This window comes from Jaculus jaculus, chromosome 1 (assembly GCF_020740685.1).
Source record: "Jaculus jaculus isolate mJacJac1 chromosome 1, mJacJac1.mat.Y.cur, whole genome shotgun sequence".
Taxonomy (NCBI): domain Eukaryota; kingdom Metazoa; phylum Chordata; class Mammalia; order Rodentia; family Dipodidae; genus Jaculus; species Jaculus jaculus.
The window spans coordinates 17,890,080-17,905,329 of NC_059102.1; the positions used below are offsets into that span (position 1 = coordinate 17,890,080).

Below are 15,250 nucleotides of genomic sequence, written 5' to 3' on the forward strand. Positions count from 1 at the left end.
ACTTATGTCAAGAAATACAAGGGGACTGTTCACTTCACATGCTCATGGGTGACTTGAATCTAGTTTTGCAACATTAAAAACAATTTTCCACTGAGAAAACACGTCACGGAGGATTGTGTAAACCTTTATAATGATAATATTTGATACTTCAATACCATCTTTCACCCTAAGATCAGTCCCCTACACACAGGAACAGATAAGCTGCGAGGAAACATACGGTATTTTAGTTGCCTTCTTGTTGCTGGGACAAACACCCCATGAGAAGGAGCTTATGGGAGGGAAGGGTTTATTTCAGGCTTACAGATTCCAGGGGAAGCTTTATCGCAGTGAAGGAAATGTGTTCAGTTCATCATACATCCGCAGCAGAGAGGCAACAGCCCGCACCAGCGCCGGAGCTGAGTGTGCATGCCTTGGGGCTGGAGTCAAGACCCACCCCTGTGACCCGCCTCCTCCAGCAGCACTCATAGAGGCTTGAGCAGGAGGCTTAACCGAAACCAAAAACTCCTGAGGCTGTGGGGACATTATGTGCAAACCACCACACGTGGTATAACAGCAGTAAGTCACAGTGCTTTTTAAATAATATTTTATTTATCTGAGAGAGAAAGAGCAAGAGAGGGAGGAAGAGAAATGGGGTCGGGGGAGAATGGGTGTGCCAGGGACTCTAGCCACTGCCAATAAACTTCAGACACATGCTCCACCTTGTGTATCTGGCTTATGTGGGTACTGGGGAATTGAACCTGCGTCCTTAGCCTTCGCAGGCAAGTACCTTACCCTCTAAGCCATCTTTCCAGCCCCCCCCATGCTTTTAAATTGCATATTCTACAGGCTTTCTGGCCAAATGTGTTTCTCTCACCTTTCATATTTGTAGATATAGTTGTGAAGTAGTGATTTTTTTTTTTAATTGTATCTTACTAAAAGAAATCTTGGGCTAGAACCTGGGCCACATCTGTTCATTCATAGTTATTCGCAAGCTCTTTCTATGGTGATGAAGATGTTTTATATCTATGCTATCCAATATGGTAGCTACCAGCCATGTGCAGTAATTGATCAGTGCTACAGAGGAATGACATTTATCTCATATTTAATTTCAGTTAATTTCATCGAAGCAGCCCCATGGCTTGTGACTACTGTATCACTATATTAGTTAATACAATGATACCAACTTCTGGGGTATTAATACCAATATTATTATTTTAAAAGTAAAGTTATTTTTTGTACTTTTTTTTTTGAGGTAGGGTCTTACTAGCTGAGGATGATCTCGGAATTCACTCTGTAGTCTCAGGCTGGTCTTGAACGGACAGAAATCCTCCTACCTCAGCTTCCCCCAGTGGTGGGATTAAGGGTGTGTGCTACCACACCCAGCCTTAAAAGTAATGTTCTACTTTCAACACCAGTAAGAACTTGAGGACTAGGACAAGGAATGTATTGATGGAGTGTATGAATATTCTTAAAGCTCTAAGATTTTTTTTAGATTATTTATTTATTTATTAGAGATGGGTGGGTGGGGGGGGAGAGAGAGAGAGAAAGAGAGAGGGGAGGGAGAGAGAAGGAGAATGGGCATGCCAGAGCCTCTAGCCACTGCAAACAAACTCCAGATACATGTGCCTCCTCATGCATCTGGCTTACTTAGGACCCGGAGAATCAAACCTGAGTCCTTAGGCTTCACAGGCATGTGCCTTAACTGCTAAGCCATTTCTCCAGCCTTCTCTAAGAATGTTTAAAGAAGGGCTGGAGAGATGGCTTAGCGGTTAAGCGCTTGCCTGTGAAGCCTAAGAACCCTGGTTCGAGGCTCGGTTCCCCAGGTCCCACGTTAGCCAGATGCACAAGGGGGCGCATGCGTCTGGAGTTCGTTTGCAGAGGCTGGAAGCCCTGGCACGCCCATTCTCTCTCTCTCCCTCTATCTGTCTTTCTCTCTGTGTCTGTCACTCTCAAATAAATAAATAAAAAATTAAAAAAAAATGTTTAAAGAAGTTTTGCGTTCTGCATATGGAGAAAGTTTAGGCCAACCTGTTAAAGCTGATTTAAAACATTTCTACAGAATAAGTAACTATGTTTTCCATACAAAGAATACTTTCAAAAGGCATGGATGATGTCTTAAATTAAAATTAAATGGTCATTCAGCTACCTCAAACGATTAGCAAAGATAATGTGGTGGTTTGATTCAGGTGTTCCCCATAGACTTAGGTGTTCTGAATGCTAGGTTATCTCCCAGCTGATGGAGATTTGGGAATTAATGCCTCCTGGAGGCAGTATGTTGTTGGGGGTGGGCTTATGGGTATTATAGCCACTGTCCCCTTGCCAGTTTGGCATACTCTCTTGTTGCTATTGTCCACTTTATGTTGGCCAGGGGTGATGTCCATTCTCTGCTCATGCCATTGTTTTCCCCTGCCATCATGGAGTTTCCCCTTGAGTCCATAACCCGAAATAGACTCTTCCCCCCCCCCCCCCTGCAAAGCTGCTCTTGGTTGGGTGATTTCTGCCAGCAATGGCTGGCTGCAACAGTAAAGTTGGTACCGAGACTGGGGTCCTTTGCTGCTAGACACCTGACTGTGTAGCTTTGGCCTTTTGGAGCTGATTTTCGAGGGGAAGGTGAATGAATTTGAAACCTTAGCCTAAGGAACACCTTGCAGTGCTGTGACTTGAAAGACATGAATGTAGTGAGAACTATGGACTGTAAGGTTTGGCTTATGAGGGTGAGAAAGAGCTTTGCCTGGCCTGGGCTAAAAGCAGTTTGTTTGACAGGCTTGCTGTTATGTCCATGTCCTAGGTTGCATTGCATAGAAATGGACTGGTATGAGCAGAGGGATATGGCACAGAAAGAAATCTTTAGGCCAAAACTTCTGCCTGTTCAGCTGCAATTGAGAGATTACAACCTTTGAGATTGGGCCAGCTGACCTGCATTGGGACATCAGAAATAATTCAGTCTTTTGGAGGGGCCTGAATGCTGATGGAGTGTCCTGTTCTTCAAAGTCTGCTTTATTCTCCTTTAGGTAACAAATTGGCACCCTACCTGGTATTGTGGAGTATAAGAAATGAAGGAGAGAGGGGGTCATGGCCTTGTGTTTTGGAAACGGCTATGGGCAGTGTGAAGCAGGTTTGCTGGATGCCTGCATGGAGACCCAATGGAGCCCTGAGGATGGACCCGGGTTGCAGTGGAGACCCAGCGGAAGATGCCAGAACCACAAACTGGCTGCCAAGGAGAGCTGAAGGCCCTGATGAAGTTTTCCAGGACTGTGAATAGTCTGGCTGGAGGGTTGGAGTTGAAACTCCATAGACATTGTTGGTTAGAATTATCAGACTTGGAGACTTGTCATTGACTAGAGTTGTTGGACTTGGAGCTACAGAGTTTGATGTTTGCCCTGGTTGTTTTAAATCTTGTATTAGTTGAATATTTCTTTGCTATACCCAATGCCATCTTTTGCAGTATGAATGTTTATTATGGTTTCCTGGGAGGGGGTTGGGGGGTATTATGGCTCAGTTAAAGGACCTTGGATTACAGGGATGTTTGGACATCATTAGGATTGATAAAACTATGGGGACTTTTAAAGTTGGACTTAATGCATTGTATTTACATCATGTACAATTGTCAGTTTATGGGGCTGGGGGTGGAATGTGGTGGTTTGATTCAGGTATTCCCCCATAAACTTAGGTGTTCTGAATGCTAGGTTCCCAGCTGATAGAAATTTGGAAATTAATGCCTCCTGGATGCAGTGTATTGTTGGGGGTGGGCTTATGGTATTATAGCCAGTGTCCTTTTGTCAGTGTTTGGTACACTGCTCTGTTGCTATTGTCCACCTTATGTTGGCCGGGGGTGAAGTTCACCCTCTGCTCATGCCATCATTTCCCCCTGCCATCATGGAGCTTCCCTTTGAGTCCATAATCCAAAATAACCCCCCTTTTCCTAAAAGCTGCACTTGGTTGGGTGATTTCTGCCAGCAATGCCAACCTTAGTGCAACAGATAAGCACTAGGCCATCTATTGAAAATTGATGTTCTAGTCACCCATTTCCCAAAGAAAGATACTTGTTTCCACTTATGAAACGGAGCCATGGAAGAATATTTTTATGTTTTCTCCATCTGTGGGAGTCTTCAGATAAACTCCTGTTTCCTTCCCAACCTTACTTACTCTCTCATTAAAAACTTGCCCAGGCTTTTTGTTTGTTTTTTTGTTTGTTTTGTTTCGTTTGCATGTGGTAACACAGGAATAAATTTCCCTAAGCAAAGAAACCGAATGGAAGGCTGAACTTTACATTTCCCTGTAGTCCATCCTGTAACTTAGACTATTGCTAGAGAAAACGAACTTAAGTAGCCCTTGGTTCGAACCATCTGTCGGCCAAAATGTGACATATGTTTGCTTTGTTTAGTCAACAACGGAGTGTAAACTGATACACACTGGTCTAGAAATCTACTGTGGTCGCCTGTGATGTTGGGGGAAGGGCTCCTGATGAAGGCATCGTCTCTTGGTACCTGCCCCAGAGGTGAAGGAGGGGCGTGGACTGGTGGGAAGTCCCTAGGGTTTGGGACTGGCACTGAAGCGCAGACACTCCTAACAATGCGTTGCACGCACTCCCGCAGCCGCCCCAGCCGAAGGGCGCGCCTGGCTGATGTGGAGTTGAATGGAGAGAGACCCATCTCTCCCCCTCCTCTCCCCGCCCTTATTCCCGGACCTCAAACTTCAACAAAAGCCCCTGTGCCCTTTTCAATTAACCCCCTCGATCAGAACGAACGTTCCTCTTCTGTCTTTCGCTGCCGGTTCATTGCCTGCTGTGATGGGCTTGCTGTTTTGACAGCTGGGCTCACATAGACTCCATTCAAACTCGGGTGTTCCGAGAGATGAACTTGGACATCGGCGGCAAAGATCTCCAACATAAGCTGCGAGCGAGTGGCGCGACCGTCGCCACCGCTGCTGGCTGTCCTCTAGACCCGATCTCTGAACCCAGAGTCGACGTCGGTTGCTCTGGGCGCCTCTCGGGTTGCGGGGAGGGGAGAGGATGGAAGCTGAAAACTGGGGTTCAGGAGCACCGATGGGCAAGACGGATCCTTGAGGTTGAGGTGAAGGGCTGCGCATGTTTCTCCCTCCCCCCTCCCTTCCCCCCTCCCTCCTTCTCTCCGTCCCTCCCTCTTCCCCCCCCCCTCTCTCTCTCTGTGTGTGTGTGTGTGTGTGTGTGTGTGTGGCATCCGCGCGCGCCCTGCTGTGGACCAGCGGATGGGTGCACCCAGCGATCACCACTCTCTGGCTTGGGTCTGAGCGCCTCTTTAACGTGCCAAGTCTTGAGTCACAGCCGCGAGTGACGTGGGGGAGACAAAAAAAAAAACAAAACCAAACAACTTTGTGCTCAGAAGGGTCTGGCTGGGTTGCACTAAGAGCCTTGTGCGCAGAGCGGTCTGGGGAGCCCGCGGCCGGCTGCCCAGCGCTGCGGGTCTCGTCCGCGCGCCGGCGGGTCGGCCCCGGGTCCCAGAGCGGGCGGGCGGGCGAGGGCGTCTGCGGCGCCGGTGCCGACGAGCTTCGGAGCGGGCTGGCGGTGCGCTGCCGGCCGGGCGGCGGGAGCTGGAGCAGGCCCGGGTCCTCTGGGCAGAAGAAATCTGGCCACGCCGTCCTCCGCGCCGCTTCCAATAGCCACTGACATTCCTAGTGGACATCCGAGCTGTGGGCTCTGCTGGGAAATCGTCCGAGCTCTAGCTTATTACCGCATTTTTTTCCCCTCCTTCTTCTCTCTAGCGCAGATATAAAGTGAGCCGGGAAAGGGAAAGGAGGGAGGCGGAGACACCCCCAGAGAATAAATAAATAAACAAATAAACCGGCTCCTCGCCGCAGCTGGACGCGGTCGATTGAGTCCAGGTTGGTGGCATTTCGGACTTTTCTCCTTCTCCCGGGCCATCTATCGCCACCCTCTCTCCCCTAGCTCGCTCCAGCCACCCCCCTTTCCATGTCTCAGGCTTTTCGCCAACTTTAGGGCTGGGGGGGCGCTGGTGGAGCGGGACTGCACCTGCCCGGGTGGCGCGGATGCCGCGGGCCCTCCTCCCGGTCTCCCCGAGCGGCGGGGCGCTGCGCGAGTGTGTGTGCGTGTACGTGTGCATATGCGCGCGCGTGTGTGCATGTGTGTATCGGGGTGGCGATGTCCCGGAGGGAGCCCAGGATGCTCGGCGGGTAGGGGCGCAGGAGCCAGGGTTTCAACCCGAGCCGGGAAGTCCGTTCCCTCGGACCGGGTCCCCATAAAAGGGGGTCGTCAGAGACGGCTGGTCGCGATTGGAGGTTGGGATTCGGGAGGGACGGAGGCCGAGGGGGAGACCGAGCCGGCGGGCGGGCGGGCGGGCGCGAGGAGGGGGCGGATAACTTCCAGGGAGAAGCTGGCTGGGGAGCTGGTGCCACGGCTGCTGCCCAGGGCAGGTCCCACTACCCGGAGCGCGCAAAGTAACGTTTTACTTATTTATTTGCTTCCGTTCAACCTCCTCGGAGGTTGTGCCCGATAGACACCCCCCACCTCCCCCCAATCTTAGACGTCGGCAGCCCTCTTCCGACCTCTCCGCATCCGCGGGTTCTGCGCCCTCCCTCTTCCTCCCAGAGATGCTCACGGCCCCCTGCCCCCCGACCTGACCCGGGTGGGGGTGCGTCCCCCAGGCGGGGGAGGGGAGAGGGGCGGCCGAGGTGCGGGGGGGGGGCGGGGGTGGAGGAAGGCTTCAGCACTCTGGGTTCTCATTTCAAGGCGCGCTTTTCCTTCCAGGTTGGGTCGGACCTGAACCCCTCCAGGCGGGACCGCCTCCCGCCCTAGCGCCCCCGCGGGGAGCTGAATAGCCGGCGGCGGTGGGCGGCTGACCGACCGGGACTTTTCCGCTCGCGCTGAATGGAGCTGAACTTCGGGCGACCACAGGAGCGCTGCGGTCCGGGGATCGCTGCCTGCTGAGCCCTCTCGGGGAGACCCGGCGGCGGCTCTGGATTTTTCTTTTGGTGTGTGTGGGGGGGCGGGCGGGGACCAGCTGCGCGCCGGCACCATGTTCTTGGCGACTCTGTACTTCGCGCTGCCACTACTGGGTAAGTCGAGGCCCTCCACTGGCATGCCCAAGTCGCTGGGTCTCTCGGTGGGTCGCTTTGCAGCCTCTCTCCTCCCTCCCCCACCCCACAAACTGCGGCACGAGTGCGGTGGGAAGAAGTTTCGTTTTGGGGATGGGGGATCATGACTCCTTGCCCTTGGGAAGCGGTGGAAGCGCTGTTTTAAGGGTCTGGTTTTGATTGCGCTGTGGTTTTTTTTTTTTTAATGACCCAGCCTGGTCGGGAAGCGAGGGGGTTCGAGCCCTGGGGTCTCGAGTCACATACCCCTTCGCGAGTCCCGAGCTACTCGCGAAGGCGCCCCGTGCAGGTGGACTGTGAGCAAGCACGGGGTCGGGAGAGGGAACTTGGAGAGAAAAACTTTTCTCCCAAGAACGTGTCAGTGTCCCCCGTGGGGCGGACAGAGGACCTTGCGCACCAGGCTCACGGGGCACCCCTGGGCTCTCCGTCCCGAGCTTTGGGCTTCTGCCGGGGCCGGCCACGCGGAGCGAGAGGCGGCAGCCCCGGGCGCTGGGGGGTAGGCAGGACAGCCAGCCACGGGATCGCGGTGTGTGTGTGTGTGGGGGGGGGATCCTCTGCTCCGGGATGCGGGATCCCGGACAAACCCTCTTAACTCCACGGGCTAGGGAAGAGGAGATGGAAGCAGGAGTTAATAATAGCAGGAAAATAGACGCCCGGGGGCAGAGAGGTGGACCAGGTCGCAGCCGAGGGCGCCCGGGAAGGTGGATGCGCACGCCCGCTCCCCGGCCCTGGCGTCGGGGGGTCCCCATCTCCGCACTCAGGCGCTCTCGCTTTGCCCTGCAGATATGTTCCTGTCGGCGGAGGTGAGCGGCGGGGACCGCCTGGACTGCGTGAAAGCCAGCGACCAGTGCCTGAAGGAGCAGAGCTGTAGCACCAAGTACCGCACGCTGAGGCAGTGCGTGGCGGGCAAGGAGACCAACTTCAGCCTGGCATCGGGCCTCGAGGCCAAGGACGAGTGTCGGAGCGCCATGGAGGCCCTGAAGCAGAAGTCGCTCTACAACTGCCGCTGCAAGCGGGGCATGAAGAAAGAGAAGAACTGCCTGCGTATCTACTGGAGCATGTACCAGAGCCTGCAGGGTACGCCCCGGGCCATCCCCCCCACTCCCTGCCCGGTCCCTCGCAGAGGACAGGCGGTCCCTAGGTCCCTGGGCCCAGCCGGCTGATCTCATCCTCCACTCGCTTCTCCCCAGCTGCGGAATGAAGACCTTTTCATTGGTCCCCGGGGACAGAGGCAGCTGGTGTTTGCTGCTGCTGAGCTGTGTTGTTGGGGCTGGTGGTTGGATAACCCATGAAGGGGCGGGGGACCCCCCTGGGACCCTGGTGACCTTTCTGAAGCCTAGTCAGAGCATTAGAGTAGGGGATCCCTGTTAAAGGCCACCCGAGGAACCCCACCGCTTCTTTCCAAAGAGAGCCAGCCTGACGCTTTGGCTGGCTTCAGAGCATAACACCAAGGCTCGCCCTGCTTCTTGCCTGAAGTTTTCCTTAGAACCCATAAAGAAGCATGAAAAGTCCGGTGAAATCCGTTCTATCTTTACTGTTCTCAAGCCTGATCAAAGGCCCATGTGTGAAAAAACATTTGTCATCTTAGATTAGTTGAGTCTTGAACCAGCTGCTGCCGTTCAACCTTGGTTAAAACACACACGAGAGCAAAATCTGCTTGTCACAGCTGTCCATTCTAATGGGATTTTTTTTTTTTTTTTTGGTTTGGTACTTATGGGCCAGAGGCAGCAGGAATCTGTAAATTGCACATAAACATCCGGTACCTTCATTTTCCAGGAATCACACTGAAATTTTTATAATACACAGGTCTGACCTGTCAGCTGTCATTTCCTCCAGAATCTATTAAAGAAAAAAACTTGTTTTAGAGATAGTTTCTTGAATAACTAGTATACCTGCATTCCCACCACTTGCCATGGTTTGGGGAGCAGACAGAAATGGGGGCCTCTCCTGGGTCACCTTTCTTCCATTGGTTCTTGAAGGCAAGTAAAGTTTGTGACGTCACTGGCTCCTTCCTCTCAGATTTCATTCCTTTGCAAAGAGTGGGAGAGTTTTCTGGCAAGCTCAGGCTGGGTTTGTGCTCCAATATTTTCAGTGGCACTCTGGGAAAACAAGAACAACAAAAGCCGAGGGATGCAAAAGGCATAACCAACAGCCCAAACTGGGCACTTGAAATCTTTGAAAGTTTTAGTACCTTTTTTGTTACACAACCATAACAGGAGTAGCATTCAGATCCAGCAGTGAAACCCTGCCTGAAGTACACGTTTTCCAATCTTTGTTGTTTCCAGGAAATGACCTGCTTGAAGACTCCCCTTACGAACCAGTGAACAGCAGATTGTCAGATATATTCCGGGTGGTCCCATTCATATCAGGTAAGCAGATTTATGCTTCCAACTCTGATGCCATTGCTGCCTTGAAATCTGTTAGCCTGCATTCTCGTTGGCTCTCAAACAGTTGGGAGAAGCTGGTGGCATGGTACAGTGTCTCTGGGAAATTAGAATAGGATGATGATAATGACAAGCAGAATGCCTAGCAATGACTGTCTGACTTACAAGTAATTCTCAATGAAGTAATGCGGCATGCTGGTTAGGAGGGAGGTGACTGAGTTGATTTTTTTTTTAACATTAAAATATGATTGGCCAATTCTTGGCCAAGGGAATGCTGCTTCTGTCTGTAGATGGCAATCGTATTCTTGTTGCTGCATACCTCACCCAGTGCCTCTGAGGAATGGGATCTGCTTCTCATGATGCCACTCTCTTGAGGAAACACTGAAGAGAACATTAAGTTGTTGAAGAATTTTGGGTGGACTCACTTGTCTGCCTTTGATTTCAGTGATTTCAGCCCTACCATTTGTCAACATTTCCTCTCTTCCTAATTTTTTCCTGGGCAAGTGTTTGCATTCCTGAGACACTGTGCTTCTGCCCCAGTGGCCCTTAAAAATGTAGTCTTGCTGTCTTGTTCTCTGAGGCTTGTTTTGTGTTGCTTGGGACGTGAACTCAAGTTTGAGAGTTAAGTTTTTCATAACATCTGCATTCAGGCAGCCCATAAATACGAGTCAAGGCAGTAATTTCTCTTAATGAAATACAGGTTCCAGGCTGATACTGCCTTCTATTTATTTACAGTGAAGACATTTTCTCAAGTGTATGTAACACCACAAATTACATGTTTCTTGGTGGCTAAACATGGGGATTGATGCTGAATTTGATTCTGTGAGATAATGGCTTGCTACTAATACGTGTTCTGACCCAAGGGAGAATACCACATATTGATAGGACATGTGGGTTTATTTTTTATTTTTAAGTATACTCATTCACCAAATAGCCATTGGGCATCTACTCTGTTCTCACTATTGTTATGGTGGTTTTAACCGTGAGCCAGTTAATCATCTCAACCCTCGTGAATCTTACACGGCAGGAGCTGCTGGCATTTCTTGGAACCTTACTGCATGCCAGGCAATTGCGTGACGAGATTTGCATTTCTAACTTGTGTCCTAATCCTCGGGTGCTTCTTAGGTGTCATTTCCACTTTAGACATGAGCCGATTGAAGCACAGTGAAGACAGGAAACTAGATCAAGATCACAAAGCGCCTAAATGGTAGAGACAGATGTAAACCCACATTTGTTTGATTCCACGTTTGTTTCAATTAAAGCCCCTCTCTCTTGCAATTTAGAGTGCAGCCTCAACATGGGAACTCATTAGAAGCTCAGCATCTTAGGCCTATTGAGTCAGTATCTACATTTTATCAAGATCCCTTTAGGTGCATGGAGCTTGGAAGAACTCCTGTATATGACTTTTGGTTTTGTGTGTGTGTGTGTGTGTGTGTGTGTGTGTGTGTTTGTGTGTTTAAGACACGAGGCTACAAGCATGGAATCTGTGGTGCTCATGTTTATCCTAAGTATCCCTGGTAATTTTCATTCCAGACCTCCACTAATGCTCTGCCCCATCAGGACAGTGGCTCCATGGCTCAGGCAGTGGAAGCCAGATGCACAGACAAGTGTGTGCACCATCTGGCTTTCCTGGAGACAGGTCTTCAGGAGGTATGACGGAGTATGACTGATGCCACACAGAGGAGCGTCTCACCTTCTTTCTGCTTTGGAGGGGTAGTGTCTCTTGGCTGTTGACCTGTGGAACATGGCTCTTGCTCTTCCCACTGATAGTTGGAGGGATACCATCCTCCCCACGGAGATTAAGAAGTGAGGGCGCTGATAAGCAAGAAGGGCATTTGGATTTGAATTCCAGAATTGCAGTGAGCTACAAGGCCTTTCACAGACTCCCTTTTCTTTGCTGGGTCACTCCTTTCTCTTTGATATCGTGAGGCAGTTGGAGTCAGCGATCTCCAGCCCTCCAGTCTATGATTCTGAAGGAGCACCGAGGTCGAGCTTCTCTTTTGGGCTCTTACATCATCTTCCCAGTCTGCATTCACTTCTGCTCTCAGTGGCATGGCCATTCTTGGGAACCGCTGGCTTGTCTGAATTTCTTTTTTTTTTTTTTTGTTTTAATATTTTATTTTTATTTATTTATTTCAGAGAGAAGGAGGGAGGGAGGGAGATAGAGAGAGAAAGAGTGGGCACACTAGGGCATCCAGCCACTGCAAATGAACTCCAGATGCATGTGCCACCTTCTGCATCTGGCTTACGTGGGTCCTGGGCAATCAAATCTGGGTCCTTTGGTTTTGCAGGCAAGTGCCTTAACTACTAAACTATCTCTCCAGCCCTTGTCTGAATTTCTTTTTATTTATTTATTTATTTATTTGAGAGCGACAGACACAGAGAGAAAGACAGATAGAGGGAGAGAGAGAGAATGGGCGCGCCAGGGCTTCCAGCCTCTGCAAACGAACTCCAGACGCGTGCGCCCCCTTGTGCACCTGGCTAACGTGGGACCTGGGGAACCGAGCCTCGAACCTGGGTCCTTAGGCTTCACAGGCAAGCGCTTAACCGCTAAGCCATCTCTCCAGCCTGTCTGAATTTCTTTTATGGGTGTCAGGAATTCTTCGCTGTGGACCAAGTTTCACTCATTTGTCGACTGGATTCTTTGCTTAGCCAGGTTTCTTTTCATAGTAAATAGAATCCTGAGTTCATGAGATATGTCCTGGCAAGTACCTAGCTACATTTTATCCCTCAAGGGCATTGGATTTAGGTTCCGACACTAATAAGCTTTGACCTCTGACAACGACTGTGTCCTTAAGTGGGGATAGTGGAGCCAAATGGAGCCTTGAGAGGCTTGAAGCCACTGATAATGCACATTAGCCAGCTTGGCCTTGGTAGGATGGAGGGCAGAGGAGCAGTATGATAAATGTTGCCTTTCATAGTTTGAATCTGAGATTCTAGAACATCTGTTCTGTCTTGGAAATGTCTCTGAGAAAACTAGTGTCTCTCTCTGTCACAGATGTGGTAGCAGTTCGAGTTCCCACATATGGACTCTTCTGTCTTGTGGGAGGAGTGTGTTTATATTCACTATATTAAGTGTGAGCTGAACCCTCCTATCGAATGAGACACATCTGACATTCTTGTGTTTCCATTTTCTTTGGATTCCTCCAACCCACAGCCATCTGCCATGTCTTACGTGCTAGCCAGATAAAAGGCTGTGTTGAGCCAGGCATGGTGGCCCCTGCCTTTAATCCCAGCACTCGGGAGGCAGAGGTAGGAGGATTGCTGTGAGTTCAAGGCCACCCTGAGACTACATAGTGAATTCCAGGTTAGCCTGAGCTAGAGCAAGACCCTACCTCAAAAAAAAAAAAAAAAAAAAAAGTCTGTGTTGAGATACTGTCCACGGCCTGGCAGGAACAAGGAAGGAGAAAGGAATGAGGCAGAATCTAAAACTCTTCCCGTCTGAAACCCGAACTGCAGAGGGCTAAATAAATGGAGCCAACCTGGTCAATCCAGTATTTAGATTTAGGTTGGCAGCTGGTAGGCCAAGCGTACACCCGCGGAAATGTGACAGCGGAAGTCTTCGTCACCAAAAGTGAGGTAGAGGACCTGAGGGAGGACTATGTTTACTGCAGGCTCGGGCCTGTGAGTGTTTAAGGGCTCTAGAGCATGAAGTGCACAAAGGAAAAAGGAGCCAGTGTGAGAGAATGTCAGTGAGAGATGAAGGAACACAGAGAAATCTCCTGGGAGCCTAGGAAGCAGACCTGAGCGGGTGCTTGGAGGTCCAGAGGCCCAAAGTCACCATGTGGTGCTTAACATCCGCTTCTCTCCTGGCCGCAGCCCTCCTCCTTTGACCTCTGTTCTGCTTTCCCTTCTCTCTATCACAAAAGTTCAAGCAACAGCAAGAAGTAAATAAAAATTGGAATGGACCTCTTAGCTTTTTTTGTTACTTTTTTTTTTTTTTTGACTCTTCGGAGGGGGAGAACAAAGCAGTGAGAAATTTTGAATGTAAAGTGGGCACCAAGAAGATTCTGAGGGTAAATGATCTGAGGAGGGAGATAAGCCTTCATGGGCAGCAAGAGGAAAAGAGACAATGGAGGGGCTCAACGTATACATTGGGAGATTGGAGTTTCAAAAGAATCAAGACGTGTCAGGTCTTCCACATGTAGAAACAAAGCTGACAGCATTGCATATGAGAATCAAGTGTGTGTGTGAGTGTGTGTGTGTGTGTGTGTGTGTGTGTGTGTGTGTATGTGGGGGGGATTATGGGGAAAGGGCATTGTTAGAAAAGGGCATCCTGGGCTGGAGAGATGGCTTAGCGGTTAAGCGCTTGCCTGTGAAGCCTAAGGACCCCAGTTCGAGCTCGGTTCCCCAGGTCCCACGTTAGCCAGATGCACAAGGGGGCGCACGCGTCTGGAGTTCATTTGCAGAGGCTGGAAGCCCTGGCGCGCCCATTCTCTCTCTCCCTCTACCTGTCTTTCTCTCTGTGTCTGTCACTCTCAAATAAATAAATTAAAAAAAAAAAAGAAAGAAAAGGGCATCCTGAGAATGATTTGGGAAGAGACAACATCTCAGGCTTGGGCGATGTCGTCTGTTCCCTAACAAGTCCTATAAGTGGCTTAGACCTTCCTGCAAGCCTCAGGATCTTGAGATTTGTGCGTGAGCAATAAGAAAGGGTTTGGTTCAAGAATAAAATGTACCTAAGCTCTCTTGTATCTGGCCTTCTGACTAAGGTTGTGAATCATTAGTTGTGCTTGGCATTTTTGATTGAATGCGCCATCAATTTTATGCCACTACTTAAAAAAAGAGAACGTTACTGGGGCCAGGAAGATGGCTCAGTGGGTGAGGGTACTTGCTGTACTAGCACAAGGAACCAGAATGCAATTCCTGCCACCTATGTGAAAAGTCAGGTGTGACCACCATCACCATGCACACATGTAATCTCAGCTTTGAAGTGGGCAGAGATGAGACAGGGGCTTGCTGGTCAGCCAGTCTAACGAAAAAAAAAGAAAACAAACAAACAAAAAACAGTGAGCTTCATGGTCAGCGAGAGCTTCTGTCTCAAAGAACTAAGGCAGAAGAGTCATAGAGAAGTCACCTGACATCCTTCTTTGGCCTCTGCAACACATATCTGCATACACCATGCATACACATTGCACATACACACACATTATACGCCATATATACTATGCCCCCGCCCCGGAAAACTTTATTAAAAATTTTAGGGGCTTGCCTACAAAGCCTAAGGACCCAGGTTTGATTTCCCAGGACCCACGTAAGCCAGATGCCCAAGGTGGCACATGTGTCTGGAGTTCCTTTGCAGTGGCTGGAGGCCCTGGCATGTCCATTCTCTCTCTTCCTGTCTGCCACTTTATCTCGGAAATAAATAAATAAGTAAATAAATAAAATACTTAAAATAATTTAGGGGCTGAGGAGATAGCTGATCAGTTAAAGTTGCTTACTTGCAAAGCTTGCCAGCTTGGGTTTCATTCTCCAGTACCCACATCAAGCCAGATGAACTAAGTGGTGCATGTTTCTGGAGTTTCTTTGCACAGGTAAGAGGCCTTGCCATGCCCATACATTCTCTCTCTTTCTACTTTCAAATTAATAAACATATTGATTTATTTGTACATTGGAGAGGAGCCTTACAGTGTCATCTGCAGGACCAGAGAAAGGCTTAAACATGCTGTGCTGCACCTGCCAGGGACCTGGCTCTTGACAACAGTGCTCTAGGTGTGTTGTTTCTAAGTTTCTGGGTCCCGTCGGCTCCTTGTTACTGAATCCAACCTATGGCCACTTCTTAGAAGGCCAGGGAGTCTCTG

General features: G+C 49.8%; 1 protein-coding gene across 2 annotated transcripts in view; it reads left to right on the forward strand.

Annotated features, from left to right (window-relative positions):
* Window positions 1-6,974: 6,974 nt before the first annotated feature.
* The window catches only part of Gfra1 (GDNF family receptor alpha 1), a 234,377-nt gene continuing 226,101 nt past the window's right edge, over window positions 6,975-15,250 (forward strand). For both annotated transcript variants that reach the window (XM_004659309.2, XM_004659312.2), the window contains exons 1-3: window positions 6,975-7,029; window positions 7,849-8,142; window positions 9,351-9,434. In XM_004659309.2, the coding sequence (XP_004659366.1) occupies window positions 6,990-7,029; window positions 7,849-8,142; window positions 9,351-9,434 (418 nt within the window). In that variant the 5' untranslated portion in view covers window positions 6,975-6,989. The remainder of the gene's footprint in view (window positions 7,030-7,848; window positions 8,143-9,350; window positions 9,435-15,250) is intronic.